Raw genomic sequence first — 14,103 nt, forward strand, 5'->3', positions numbered from 1 at the left:
ATGGACGGAAGCCCCGCCCACTACCTTGACGCAGCCAATCCACTTTGGCGCTGCAAAAGGTTGGGCGGGACTATGATTTGAACAGCGACGGCTGGCGTTCAATGATAACGTTTAAGCGCCAGCGATAGACGTCCAAACAGTTTGCGCTGGGAGGGCGGAAAGCGGTCTTTAGATCTTACTTGCCTGTACTGGTACTACAAGTGCGCCTACTGGCGTGATTTGGTACTACAAGTGCGGGTACTAGCGAGATTTGGTGAAACAAGTGGCGAGATTCTGTACTACAAATGCGCCTACTGGCAATATTCGGCACTACACGGGCTCCTACTGGCGAGATCCGGTACTACAAGTATTCGTAACGGCGTGATTCGGTACAAGTGCACCTACTGACGTGATTTGGAATTACAAGTGATACATTGTGTGTGCAAAGAAACACATTGGCAGCGATATGACAAAAAGTCACAACTTTATTGCACCTTTGTCGTCATCCAAACGTGGCGCAAAGACAGATGCGGAGCGTCCATTTTAGGTCAAGGCGGCTCTCCACAAAACGTGTGCAGGTGAACGTTCCCCGACGGGTCCATTAAAGATGTCTACTGGATTTCAAGCGTTTTTTCTCTCTAGGTAGAATAGAGCCAATTTGAGGCAAAAAATCTCTAGAATGGAAAGAATCTTTACAGCACGAGAGAACTGACTGTACATTTAAATGCATTTCATGTCATGACTTCGGCGGGCGTGGTGGGTGGAGTTGGGGGGCGTGTGTAAAATGACTGGTCGCCGGGATTTTTGCGTGTCCGTTTGCCCCAGGTTCGATGCAAAATGTTCAACTTTTCCCGTCGCCGTGCGTGGGATGGCTTCCTGAGTCCGCCCCGCCTACTTTGAGGGGATGAGCGGCAACCAGCTAAACATTGCATAGAGGTATCAATAATTCATTTCATTAACAAGCGCCCAAAACACGATAACCAACAACAACTCGGCTTTTTTTGACAAAATCTATTTTCTAGATCAGACCTGACAAAGGCGGGGTCAAACGTGAGCGCCACCATATCCGGGAAAGCAAATGGAGTACACCTTTGTGATCATGTAGATGTCATTTCTATTTTGGAAATGTCATGTTTCTTGTAAATATTGTATCTTTGGACAATGGGCAACATTTTCGCTCAGCTGATGAATGAAGGTGCTTTCCATTTGCTTGACGGGCCCCAAAATTGGATTTTGCGACCACACATGAATCTCCAAAACGGTCAAGAACCTCCAACGTCAAATATCGGAACAGTTTGGAAAAGCCCAAATGATATAAAAAATATTTATAGCTGAAGCTAAAAGAGTTCCAGTGGCACGGCGGTGTTGACAATGGAACAAAACCGTATATACTATATATATATATATATATATATTTAAAAAAAATGTTTTTAAGAAAAAAATCAAATAAAAACATGAAGCAGGAGATACAAACCGGTGGTCCATTGCTCCCAATGTTTGGCATTGGTTCCTAATCGATAAGTGAGAACCGAGTGGAAGAGTTCCGGGTTTTTTTCTCTTTTTTTTCTTCCCGGCGCCGCCATTGTTTCCCGCCCAAAAAGCGTCAGCGGCGCCCGGCGAATACTCGCTTGGCGCCGAGCGTCACAGACCACTTGTTGCGGTGGTCTTGGATCTTCTGGAAGATGCTGCTTCCACTTCGCCACTTTTCCCTCTTGGGGATCTTGGTTTTCTTGACCTGAAACGAGGCAAAAATTAGAAAATTAAATACAAATTCTGCGCCACCTCCGTTTGAAAAGGCGTCTCGACGACACGGGCTGGCCGAGCTCACCTTGCCAGTGTCGAATTCTTCGTCCCACTCGTCGGTCGCCGTCTGGGAGCGGGCGCGGCGGACGTCGCGGGCGGCGTCTCGACTGACGGCGGAGGCCTCGCCGTCCCAACCGAGGACTGACGTAAAAAGACAAAGGGCTCGATGACAATCGGAGTTTTGTCGTAGTCCATTTTTCCCCGGGCAGTTTTAACAGTTTGACATTTCTCTCTCTTTTTTAAAACGTCTTTTTGTGCTGTTTTTATTTTTAAAAGTCATTTTTCCCCAAGCTTTTTTACGGGATCTACAATTTTTTTTGCATTGGGTTGGACGTCTTGAGCCTTAAATGAGAGCCAATGAGTTAAATACTATGAAAAACAAAAATCTGAAGTTTACAATAAGCAGAATTTGACAAAACGTTTCCCCATTTTTTGTTGTTTCAATTTTCACAATAGAATATTGTAAATTTCCTATGGATCATTTTCCCCATGGACATATTGTGAGATCTATTGCGTCGTCGTATCGATGGGATCTTACCGGTGGCGCCGTACGCCTTGTCTGAGGCGTTTTGGAGCAGCTCCTGGACCACGTCGCCGCTTCTTTTGCCATCCCAGGACACCCGGGCGGGAGCCTCTCCCGACGGGTCTTCCGCCGCCACCCTGCGACGCTTATAGCCATCTTTGGTCTGGCCGTCCCAAACGACCACCGGGGCTGCCAAAGGAGAAAGTCGAGGTTCGGCACGTGTCGCGTTGCCAGGTTTGAAGAGGCGCGGGCATACCTGCGCTGCGTTTGGGTGGCTTTTGGCCGCCCGCCGTGGCCTTTTTGGGCGGGGTCTCCGCCACGTCTCCGTCCGAGGGACGCTGATCTTCTTCCTGCGTGGCCTCTTCTTCCTGCGCCACCTTTTCTTTCAGCCTCTTCTTCTTCTTTTTCTTCTTCTTCTCTTTCTTTACGAGCGGCAGATCATCGCTCGGATCGGCGGCCGTTTCGCTCGTGCTGCGGAAGCGAGGAGTCATGTCAGTTCACATTAATTCAATTAAAAAAGACTTCTTAGCCTACTCATTCCAATATTATCATTTTACCAATTGAGGTTTATTTCCCACGGTAATGACCTCATAGTTTCACTTAAAAAATGTGCACCTTTAAGTTGTGTTTGAGCATTACTTTTGTCAGAAGAGGCATCAAAAGAGTGAGGAAAAACTGCTCCAGAAAAAAAACAACTAAGCTATCAAAGACAAACTGTTGCCTATTTTGCAAGATTTCACTATTATCAGTTGCTACATCTAATAACAGCAGTGGAGCGTATTTAGATTAGATAAACTTTATTCATCCCGTACTTGGGAAATTCTCACGGGAAAAGCTATTGTAGACATAAATAAATAGGTAAATAAATAAATAAGCTTGTTACATGAAACATACACACACACACGTCTCCATATATATACTATATAGTATATCTGTATACATATGAACAGACATTTCTTTTATTAAAGAGCCTGACAGCTGATGGGAGGAAGGATATTTTGCATCAAGGACGCCTTCTTTGATCAATTAATGATTTGGATTCTTCAAAATTCCCCGAAAATATCATTTTCCAACATGGCAGCAGCGTCTTACCTTTCCGATGCGACACCTGACGAGTTTAGTTGTGGCGAATCTCCCGGCATCCCCATCTTCTTCCTCCTCCTCCCCGCCCTCCTCCTCTTCTTTTTACGCACATTTCCGTCGGTGGGACGGGTCTCGTCCGCGGCGCCGTTCCCTTCCCGGGCTCCTCCACGCCGCCCTTCATCCTCCTCCTCCTCCGGTGGCCGGGACGGATCCAAGTGGGACGGGACGCTTTCCGCAGTCTCGCCGTCTTCTCGCTCCCTTTTTCGCTTCGGCCGTTTCTTGGGCGTCTCCGGCGGGACGTCGGTCTCGGAGAGCGGGCGCTTCTTTCGCTTCTTCTTCTTTTGGTTGAGGTTTGGAGTCGGAGGGCTTTCGGATTCTGACGAGGGTCGGCTCTTGGGCTCGGGGCGGTGGAAGCCGTTCAGGGAGGGGCCGACGGGCGGCGTGGACGCCGGCGATCGTTTGGCGGCCGAGTGCTTTTTCGGGGAATGAGATGAAGCTCTGAGAAGTAGAGAAAGCAAAAGATCAAAACATCTAGCCTGCCTGTCACATTGTCAGGCGATAGAAAACATTGAGATCTGCAAATAAATATGTGGAGATTTTCCGCGGATTTTAAAATGGCAACGTGTATTTCTGGCCTTTTTAACTCTAAAATTCATATGTACTTTTTTTTTTTTTTAAGTTAGAAAGAAAATATGCTGAAAATTCATTTTCAACTTAAAAACAGGTACATAAAAACATTTGGAGAACATTTAATTTTTTGGTCCATTTTAAAAATGAAGAAATATTTCTTTAAATAAAAAGAAATATTGACTGCCTTTTTTTCCAAGTATTTTATTTTAAAAAAAAAACATGAATATTTGCTCTTAAGAGGCTCCCATTTTTTTAAATGAATCAGATTTAAACAATCGGCTCTAAACGATTATTTGATGATCTGGTCACCAATTCGTGTCAGCCTTAATCGGCATTGGAATGGAGAAGAGAAATGAAGAGGAAAGTTCCGTTCCTACCTGTGAGTGTGAGGCGAGACGGCGAGGTGGCTAAGGTGAGTTGGATGAGGGGGGTCGCCGGACAGTCGTTGCGGAGAATCAATGCTGCTCGGACTCCGGCTGCGAGCCTGCAGTTATCGACAAAAATAAAAACTTGGTGGTCTAAAAGAAAAAAAAGTAGCCATGAATGAGAGCAAATAAAGAGAGAGAATTGAAAAAAAGAGTGGACAATGGCAGGAAAAGATGGAGGAGCAAAGAGGAAGGGGGCGTGGCAGAGAACAATTACAAATGGTTAGAAAAAAAGAAGGTCCAAAGGAAAGAGACGACAAACTAGAGACTGTCTGTGTGCTTGTTGATCAGAGACACCCATTGGTTCACTTGTTAAATAACAGAGTTTGCTAAGAACGCATTATATCCACTTTGTTGTCATTGAGGTGAGAAACGCTACTGTGGGGTCGTTACGTTATTTTTGGGCCACTTTCACCAATGAGATGCAGCAACGGTAGTCACGTGACTTCATTGTAACGAGGGTCACGTGACCACGCGCCAACTTGCAGCCCAGTCATACGATGGCTCGCCATGATTCGTCGTGCTTTGTCAAAAATAAACTACAGTAATCCCTCGATTATCACAACTTCACTTATCGCAAATTCGCTACTTTGTGATTTTTTCCTGCTATAAATTATTCATTTTTTTAAGTTCATAAAAATGTGAAACCACTCTTGTGTATCCACTAGAAGGGCACGGGCGAGGTTTCATTTGGGTTATTTTCCATTTGGAATGAGATAATTTTGGCATATTTTTGGGCCTAATATGGACTTGGACAACATGTTTATTGATTAATTATTTGTATGTTTGCTGTTATTTGTGCACTACGTGGTGAACGCTTTAAATCACATTATAAGTGAATAATGACAATAAAAGTATTCAATTAATTCAATTCAATAATGTAATAGGTTATAGTGTAAGATAATTAATTTAGTTGACATTGTCCTGATTAGTCAGTCTTTTAACCAAATAATTTATTACTTGTATTTTTTTGGGATGACTCCTTTTACTCGTGTGCGGTCGTTTGGTCGCCAGTCTTTTGGTCGCCGGACTTTTGGTCGCCGGACTTTTGGTCGCGGTCTTTTGGTCGCCCGGACCGCGACAACGGGTGACCAAAAGACCGACGACAAAACAAGGTAAAACAACACGGTCTACGCATCAATAAAAGCCAACAATGGCCATGAGCAGTTTCACTGAGCCGACGTGTGAGTGTAGAAGAGTATGTATGTACATGCGTTGTCCCTTTAAGAAGCTACGTCAGTCAGGGTCTTAACAAGTTCTCCAACAAAACACAATAAAAGTACGGGAAATTTGGAGCTTTTCTTTAGCCTAATAATTACTAGGGCATTAAGTATGACTAAATAGTAAGTCGCAGTTTGTATTTAGGGAATTTGAGCAACGATTTAAATGGTAGTTTTTCAATAACCTTCCGGGCGACCAAAAGACCGGCGACCAAACGACCGAGTACCCCTTTTACTTGAGTCTATTTTAACATAACGCTACTTTTAAGTATAATTTATGGCTATTCTAGCCACCCCTGACGGCCATTAGAAGAGAAGAAAGGGAGAGTTGATAGTGTTCCTTAATTTGAGTGTTGGAAGTTAAATGAGAAAGTTACGGTTAGGTCAAGGTAAAAACATTTGAGTTTTAGAGCCACTTTGATCGTGGCGGTCCCGTCGTTCACCTTCTTGGCCGACAGCGCTAACTTCTTGGCGGGGGGCGGAGACATGGCACCGCCGGTGGCTTCCGACGTGACGTTGCTGAGAGTCGGGGGCTTGGGCTTCTGTTCTTCCACGCCCTTGGCGGGAGACGCCGTTCCGCTGGAGCTTTTGTGAGGGCTGCAGGGAGCTCCTCCCGCCGGTGCGCTTTTAGGACCCGCCGTGTCCTGTTTGAACCCACCACAAAAAAAATGTGAAAAGATATTTTTCAGCCTCTTTATGAGCCACCCGAGAACCAACTGACCTTTGAGTCCGATGTGTCGGCGGACGAAGAGTCGGACAGGGACTTGAACGAGGTAGATGGGGTGAGGCCTTTGCCGCCGTCTGTTTTTTTGTCTCCGACGCCGTTGTTGTTGTTGGACGGCGTGGGCGTGCCGCAGCGCGACTGGTTCTGAGGAGACGGCTTCTTCAGCTTCTTGAAGGGTTCCTCGATGACCGTGGGTCCGCCGGTCAGCTTGCCGCCGCCGTTGGGGGACGACGTCCAGCCCGAGAGTCGGACCTGCGGCTGGACACCGTTTCTGGCCACGGGAAGTCCCAAACCGCCGTCCATGGACTGGATCTTACGCAGCTGTGCCGGCTCCAGTTTCTGCCAAATGTATTTGGAAATGCCTTCAAAGGTGGTGCAGAATGGTGAAATATGAAAGATGACTTTTCATATACTTGGCAATCAAATGTGGCAGTTTTTTTTTAAAAACCATTTCATTGTTATTCTAAGCCAAAACAAAGTATCGGGCCACACCCACTTTTTTTTCAGCAGTTCTGGTTGTGACATCACATCCAGAATTGTTGATCATGTTGCACTTGTTCCTAGTAAACGTTGACACAATGTACACAGTGACAACAAGAGGAGACTAGAAGCTCTATGGATAGCATGCTAGCTGTGTGATATCTTATGTTGGGAGATTCTTAGTGGGTGGGGCTAAGGCAGCGGAGAACACAAGACTATTTAGGATCCAATTAAGCTTTTGCTCTCATTTATCCGGGTGGATTGGTGTCCCAAATATGGACGGCTATCATTTTAAAGTCACTAGCTGTCATATTTCATTGCACCTTTAGGTCATTTCACGGGACGCACCTTTGTGATCTGCGGGGAAGAGAGCGGTCCGTTCAAATTGACTCGCTTGATTTGCTCGGACGAAGTACTGTTCTTCCCAGAATGCAGCACGCTCTGTTTGCCGGGGTGAAGGTCCGCATTCTTCTTTGTTTCGGGAATCCTGGGGTAAACAGTGCGCCAATTAGCCGTCAAAGGACTTGTGCTACTAAACCGGGGCTGTCAAAACGTTCGGAAAATCAAGGGATGCTAATCCTTCCACTTCCAAAACATTGGTTGAGGACGGATCAGAATCCACGTGGACATCCCCGGTTTAGATGTAAGGCTGCGTTGCGGGCGCGTCTCACCTCAAATAGAAAAGAACATAGGCCTGCTGGTTCAAGACCACTTTGATGTTACTGGAGTGCACGCTGGAGTCATTCATTTGGTACCAGAGACCGTTGCTTGCCTGGAAAAATAAGGCAGATAATGACAACCACAATGCGATTTCACTGCGACTATCTATCACAAGAAACTGTCACAATGAAATTTCCCGAATACGGGATGAATAAAGTTATCCAATCCAAATGTATTATTGTTTCACAACAAAGTGCTGAAGGTTTGACTGTTGACGTGACCTTTGGGGTGATGGGGGTGCTAAGGAAGGCAAACATGGCTTCCCAGTATTGAACGTCCGCTAGTAATTAAAAGATTTTTTAGAGCCTATGATGGCTACCATCATCAAGCAATGCAGTTGTGATTTCTTCATTATCTTTATTAACCCTGCTTTAGAAAATAGAGGACGCCATCTCTTGGGAAATAATGATTGGTCGTTACATTTTGGTAAAAAATTCTTTGATTGGTAAATGTGTCAATGTGATTTTTAGGGGAAAGCTTCTGGTCGCAAGTGATTGCTTTTCGATCAGAAATAACAACTGAAAAACGTCTGCGAATGTGTCAATTGAACGTCAAACAAATAAGGATATTGATTTTTGCGGGGACGGAAAACGCCCCGATTGTGGCAAATCTACAAAAAAACGGAGCGTTAAACGTGACCTTTCTTGGTCTCACCTTTACGTAGCAGTAATAGTGTCCAGCGTGACAGCTGTAGCCCGAGTGAACCAGAACTGCATAGAGACCGTATCTCACTGGATCGCCTGAGCTTTGAGACATGTAGGGGCGAATGTTGAGGAACTCTGGGTAGCCCACGTCCTGCGACAAAAAAAAGGAAAAGAGAAATGTCAGACGTGCGAATAAACAAGAGCGCTTCTTCAAACTGGTGTTGGTCCACCTTTGTTATTTTCCCCCCGCTGAAGTTGGCGAATCTCTTGAGGGAAAGCGTCAGCACATTTGACGCTCGATGGACGGTGAAGCGTTTTGTGGCCGGCACTTTCTTTTTGCACCTACGAGCGCAGGGAAACGTGTCCGCGCTCACTTTTCCGTGGGAATAGAATGCGTACGTTGTTGCGGCTTCCGGCCGGACTCACTTGGCGCACATGTAGGCGTTCTCGCCGTTCAAAACGTCGGGTTTCACAAAAAGTTCCAAGGCTCGCACAATGTTCACAGCTTGCTAAAAGACAATAGAAGGGACAAAAATGTAAGCATTCATTCATTCTTTTTTTTGGCTTTGGTCTCGTTGACGAATATAGGCATCCGAAGTCATTCAAGGGCAGCCAATGAGCTCGTAAAGGTTTTACAATGTCTATACTTTCAAAGTCAACCATTACAAATTGCATTGCAAAATGAAATAAAGGGTTTCCATCAGTTTTATAAACCTGGTGGGTCATTTTATGCAAGATATGCTTTTTTTCTTCTTCTTGAATTTCTTTCATAGATGTCAAAATAAATGTTAGTTTTATCTGTTTATCCTTTCTCTATTTTGAAATAAATGACCGTATCGGCCGCATTGTCTTGCGTCATGGCGTTTCTTGTCACATTGCAGTTTTGAGCATTTCAAGTCTGATTTGTGCACATATAAGCCGTACCCTCGATTCAGTCTTTTTTTTTTTTTTAAATACGGTACGTTTTTCCTCATTTACTATACATTACAAAAACTCAACTGTAACAAACAGAATACCAAAAGGGAAAATATTGTAACTGACCCGTATCTCCACAGCGATGTCCAGGTAAGGGTCATACGTGTCCGACACACTTTTACAAATGGAACATTTCACTGCGGTGAGAAAAGACAAGCCATGAATGGATCATCACTCCACCAAATGAAAGCACCACGTGACATCCGGACGTACCTCTTGACCGCAGGTAACCTCCGAAGATCTGGTGCACGAGTGTGGTGGCTTGCGTCTGCCGGTCCAGCCTAGCCAAAGAGAATTTTCAAAGCGTATTCTTGGTTGCAAAAGAAATCAAATGAAGGGCTCACTTTGGGTAGCCATTGAGACAGGCTTTCTGCATGGCGTCCACGGTGTACCGCAGGAACTCGTGGGCGTCCTCCTGGTTACCGAAGCGGAAATGTCGGGCGATTTCTGCGCGACAATAATCAAGTGTCCGTGAGGTCACGTCATGCCAGATTTTTCAACGGCAAGGTCTTAATACGGCATTTTGCGCCATAAAAGTTACGGTCAAACGCTCGAGACTTCCAAAAGAGCAGAGCACCGGGCGGGCCGAGTTTATTTACAACCCGGACTTTTGGAAAAAGAAAAACAATGAAACATTCATAGCCACTTAGCGAGTTTTATCCGACTCATCGCATTAGCACTAATGTAATTCCAAAAGCTTGGAGCCCTTCCCGGAGCCTGAAGTTGGTCGATATTTAATGCGCTCGTCGCATCACTTCCAGAAAAGCGGCCTTTCGCGCAAACAACGCTAAGTTGTGTCTGCTAGGTGGAAATTGAAAACTGATTTCTCTAATAATTCCATAGCAATGACATTTTGTGTTTTTGGGGGAGTATTCTTATGCTAAAGCTAGGCTGCAGTCGCAAGGAGACGGAGAGGGCACTAGAGAAAGATGGTGAGGGGTGGTGGTGGGGGCGGGGGGGTGATGGAGACTGCAGCAGTAGGAGTCAGTGTTGTTATAGTAGGAGGGGAGAGGGGGCGGGGAGGGGTGCTTTTGTCCTCGGGGACTTGAGCACCTCTCAACTCCACTCACGCCCCTCCGCCCATTCATTCCTAATGTACTGCAGTGTGACGTCACGTCCCGCCGACGGCGGTTCCGAGCGAGGGCCACTCACTTTTCAGGTCTCGGATGAAGGACACGGGTTTGATGGCGTTGCCCGTGTTGGCGAAGGTCTGGATGATGTGGTTCTGCATCACGCAGATCATACAGAAGCCCGACTGGTGGCCTGAAAGAAAGAAGAAATGTGTCATCGGGTGAATATTCCTTGGCCGCCGTTGACAAAGTCAGTGTTGTGCAGAAAATACACGTTATCGCAAAAAGCCCATTTTCCACTTATTTTGCCGGAAAACATTCCATTTCCAAATGGCCATTAAATAGCTGTCAACCTCGGCCAATTGCTCCCCTTATTAATGATTGTGATTCCCCGTATGAAGCGATAAGAATCCGTACAAACGGCACATATTTGCTCACATAGGGCGTGCTATAAAGTCTATAATTTTCCCCAAAGTGGACAGGGTGCCATCAGAAGCCTTTTGTATGCACTAAATTCAATATTCTGTAGATGTCGCTGTATGACGCTGACAGCTTGACAGTCTGGGTACATTGCTTGCTGACGCACTATATTTATATAGTGAAAAGGCGGACGTATGAAAGGTACTTTTAAAAAGTTGTTATACGGCGTACACAATTTGAAATGGAAAAAAAAAATGTATAAAATACGGGAAAACGTATGCCATTATTAATGAAAGGAGCCTTCCTTTTTTCTATTTCCCCCCTGATGCGAGATTAGAATCCAATCCCTCCATGTTGACATACTCCAAATAATATCGCGTTAGCCTTGGAAGATGAGTCAAAACACTCAAATCTGGCTGGCGCTCTGCGGCTGTCGTTTGGCTTACGATAACTCCATTTCAACATTTTTATTGACATTTTCTTTCCCTGAAAAAACAGGGGAAGCTGCCTGCATAACCGAGCGGTTTGGTTTGAGCATTCACGGGCAGATTCGGGAAAAAGATGGAGATGGAGAAAGTAAATCGACGGGCGGTCGGCGAACAAAGCACTCACAGACGCGACTGTGCTCCTTGGAGAGCAGGTAGTTGGCCAGCGGCGGCGTGTAGGTCAGACACTGCACGGTGGAGTTGAGGAAGCAGGTGTTGCTGAGGTTCTGGAGGCCGGCCCCCACCCTGTAGACCCGCTCCCACTTCAGCGTCAGCTTGTTGGGCGGGAAGAGCATTTTCTGCGGCGGGGCGATGCCGTCCCCCTGCCCCCCGATGCCGTTGTCTGAAACCACGCCCGGAGCCGGTCGGTGAGAAATCCGGCGTCGGGAGGCGAGCCTCGGCGGGCGGGTTTATTACCTTGCCGCTTGATTTGGGGGAGCTCGGCCGCCTTCTGCCCGGCGGCGCCCTCATTCCTGGGGTTGAGGATCACGTACTTGGTTTTCAAACTGTCCACTTGGTAGGAGAAACCTTTGCTGGCGGGTTCGAACTCGATCTTCTGCAGGAGCACTTTTTTGGCAGAAGACGCCAAGAGTTTGTTCAGGTCGCCGCCGTCGTCGCCCGACTCCTTTCGGCTGGGCTTGAGCGCCTCCTTGAGTTTGTCCACGATCGGCATTGCTGGAACATCACTGACGAGGGAAAATCCAAAGGATTTTTTTATTATTATACTGTTACTCTGTTGCAAAGTGCCACGCAATCGGGAAAACGGATAAGTTGCAACAATCCAGGGTGTCTTTATCATTCTGAAGGGGCAGTTTATTTAAAAAAAAAATTGTTGTCATAAAAAAACAATCCTTGACTGCATTTTAACAGTTGTCTAATTCTAATATTCATAATGCTTCGCATGATTGTACTCAACATAGAATTTACAGTAAATAAAAATCCCTTTTTCGACATCTTTTTGAAGCTGCGTTAAGACATCACAGAGGACAGTGATGTCACCACGGTGTGTGTGTGTGTGTGTATGCGTATGTGTGTGAGGGTACTCAACATCTGCACAAGGACACCACGACCTTAATGTGCATCCGTCACTTAAACCAATGACACGCAGCCCGAGTGAGCAAATGTTACGACGACTTTGTTACACAATTAATCTGTCGCACTTTAATTGCAACTAATTGGTCATTTCATTTTACGAACGGAGGAGAGGCCATGAGGTGTAAAAAGGGGAAAAAATGAATGAACAATAGCACCCGAGTGAATCATTTTAACTTGGTCGCCTATAAAATACATATTAAATTACAAAAGCATTGCAAAGGTGGAAAGTCAAACTTCAATAATCACAAAACGGGACATTAACACAAAAGACAGATAGTGCCTTAACAAAAAATTAAGTTTTAATTTTGTCATTTTTTTAATTAGGCAAAAATTAGGGCTTTAACTCGCATTACGTATTTATACTTTTGCGATATTTCAAACCAAACGTGACTATTGTGAAAAATAAAAAAGTAATGCTAGCTGGATAATTTTTAATCAATGAATAATACTTATTAGCTACCACGTGACAGTGCTAGATGTCCAGTCCATATTGACTTGGAGAGATGGCAGCAAATTAAAAAAAACTGTTTTTTTTTTTTTTAAATGTATTCATTTGTAAGCATTAACTAATTGGGTACCACTCGTAGAAATGTTCAATTTATAAAATTATTTGATTTTAAGGAAATGCTTAATAGAGGAAATGTGATTTTGTGACAATTTTGAACAATTCTCCTGGGCTTATAGGGTTGCATAAAGCATCTTATCTCCTAAAATTAGGATGTGATATATTCAGATGTATGTAGATTTAAGTAAAGACATGTACATGGCTTTCATTTAAACCCCTTTAACACATTAAAATACCAGAAGATATTTGCTTATGCGGCCACTAATCGCTTCAATGCATCAACTGGTTGACCGGCAACGCCGCGTCGTTTAATTCCCTTCTTATTACGTTGTATTCATCTTTTTGTATGTCATCTCCTCATTATTTTGCCGGTGTCAAGCGTGCTTGCATGCGTACGTTCTTTGACCGCAACGTGTTGGGCCACTAAGCGTGGGGTTAGCATGCTAAAATGCTAAAATCAACCAAGAACGTACGTCGACATTACTCGGCACAAAGAAGTACGACGATACGATGTCATTTCGTGCGCCTTAACCCCAACAGCTCAGCGGGGGAGTTTTTAATCAAAATGTTGACATTCCGAACCACTGAGAGTGTAAAAAATGCGCACGGAGGTAGGTAGCTAGCTAGCTAACTAGCTAATCGAGCTGACTTAAACGTGTCGGAGCGCCCCTGTCTTACTGCAATGGGCTTCGCGTTTAGAAACGCCTAATGACATCACTCACGAGTAAAGCGAAATTCATCTTTTATTATTTAAACATGGCGGCAACCTCACCTCTGTACAGCTCCAAATCATTGAAAACCGGGCAGAAGGTTCCTCAGATGTCGCTTGGCTCTCTGGTGGTATTTTCGCCCATGCTGCATTATGAGAGGGCGTGGACGAGAATGATGGGCATTCGTTAGCCACCAATCGACGAACGGCTTCCGTCTTGGCGGATGGATTGAGCCAATCAGGGGCCAGGAAGGCAATGCGTCAGCGGAGAAAGCACACGTGACGTTTACCCATTGCAAATGTTGGAGAATGGAGAGCTCAAATACGAATATCAAGAAAATGGTCAAAATATATTATTGAAATCTCCAAATATAACTATATATCGCCGGTTTACTTTGGTAATAATCAGATTAGGGTATAGAACTTTGATTTCATAGCTATACTTTGATGACAGGCCTCATATTTATGAAATAGGACAACGTTGCTTTGAGATAAGGGCTTCATTTGGGTGGTAAATCAAAGCAGTCAATTCGTATTTCAAAAATCGAAACCA

General features: G+C 45.0%; 1 protein-coding gene across 1 annotated transcript; it reads right to left on the minus strand.

Annotated features, from left to right (window-relative positions):
• Positions 1 to 1,435: 1,435 nt before the first annotated feature.
• Positions 1,436 to 13,782, minus strand: usp36 (ubiquitin specific peptidase 36). Its single transcript, XM_077619429.1, has 20 exons — positions 13,614 to 13,782; positions 11,599 to 11,867; positions 11,309 to 11,524; positions 10,359 to 10,469; positions 9,551 to 9,653; positions 9,420 to 9,487; positions 9,273 to 9,343; positions 8,658 to 8,740; positions 8,462 to 8,573; positions 8,242 to 8,382; positions 7,539 to 7,639; positions 7,216 to 7,354; positions 6,385 to 6,726; positions 6,107 to 6,307; positions 4,396 to 4,502; positions 3,398 to 3,886; positions 2,562 to 2,776; positions 2,321 to 2,494; positions 1,808 to 1,923; positions 1,436 to 1,714 (listed from the first exon to the last, which is right to left on the minus strand). The coding sequence occupies exons 2-20, from the start codon at positions 11,852 to 11,854 to the stop codon at positions 1,583 to 1,585; spliced, it is 3,177 nt and encodes a 1,058-aa protein (XP_077475555.1). The 5' UTR covers positions 11,855 to 11,867; positions 13,614 to 13,782; the 3' UTR covers positions 1,436 to 1,582.
• Between the last annotated feature and the right edge of the window lie 321 nt (positions 13,783 to 14,103).

This window comes from Stigmatopora argus, chromosome 14 (assembly GCF_051989625.1).
Source record: "Stigmatopora argus isolate UIUO_Sarg chromosome 14, RoL_Sarg_1.0, whole genome shotgun sequence".
NCBI classification, from domain to species: Eukaryota; Metazoa; Chordata; class Actinopteri; order Syngnathiformes; family Syngnathidae; genus Stigmatopora; species Stigmatopora argus.

Coding starts and splice junctions, on each gene's coding strand:
- usp36 (XM_077619429.1), bottom strand. CDS start 11,854: ATGCCGATCGTGGACAAACTCAAGGAGGCGCTCAAGCCCAGCCGAAAG. Junction 9,488..9,550: donor TGTCTCAATGGCTACCCAAA/GTGAGCCCTTCA, acceptor CTCTTTGGCTAG/GCTGGACCGGCAGACGCAAG. Junction 9,344..9,419: donor AGGTTACCTGCGGTCAAGAG/GTACGTCCGGAT, acceptor TTCTCACCGCAG/TGAAATGTTCCATTTGTAAA.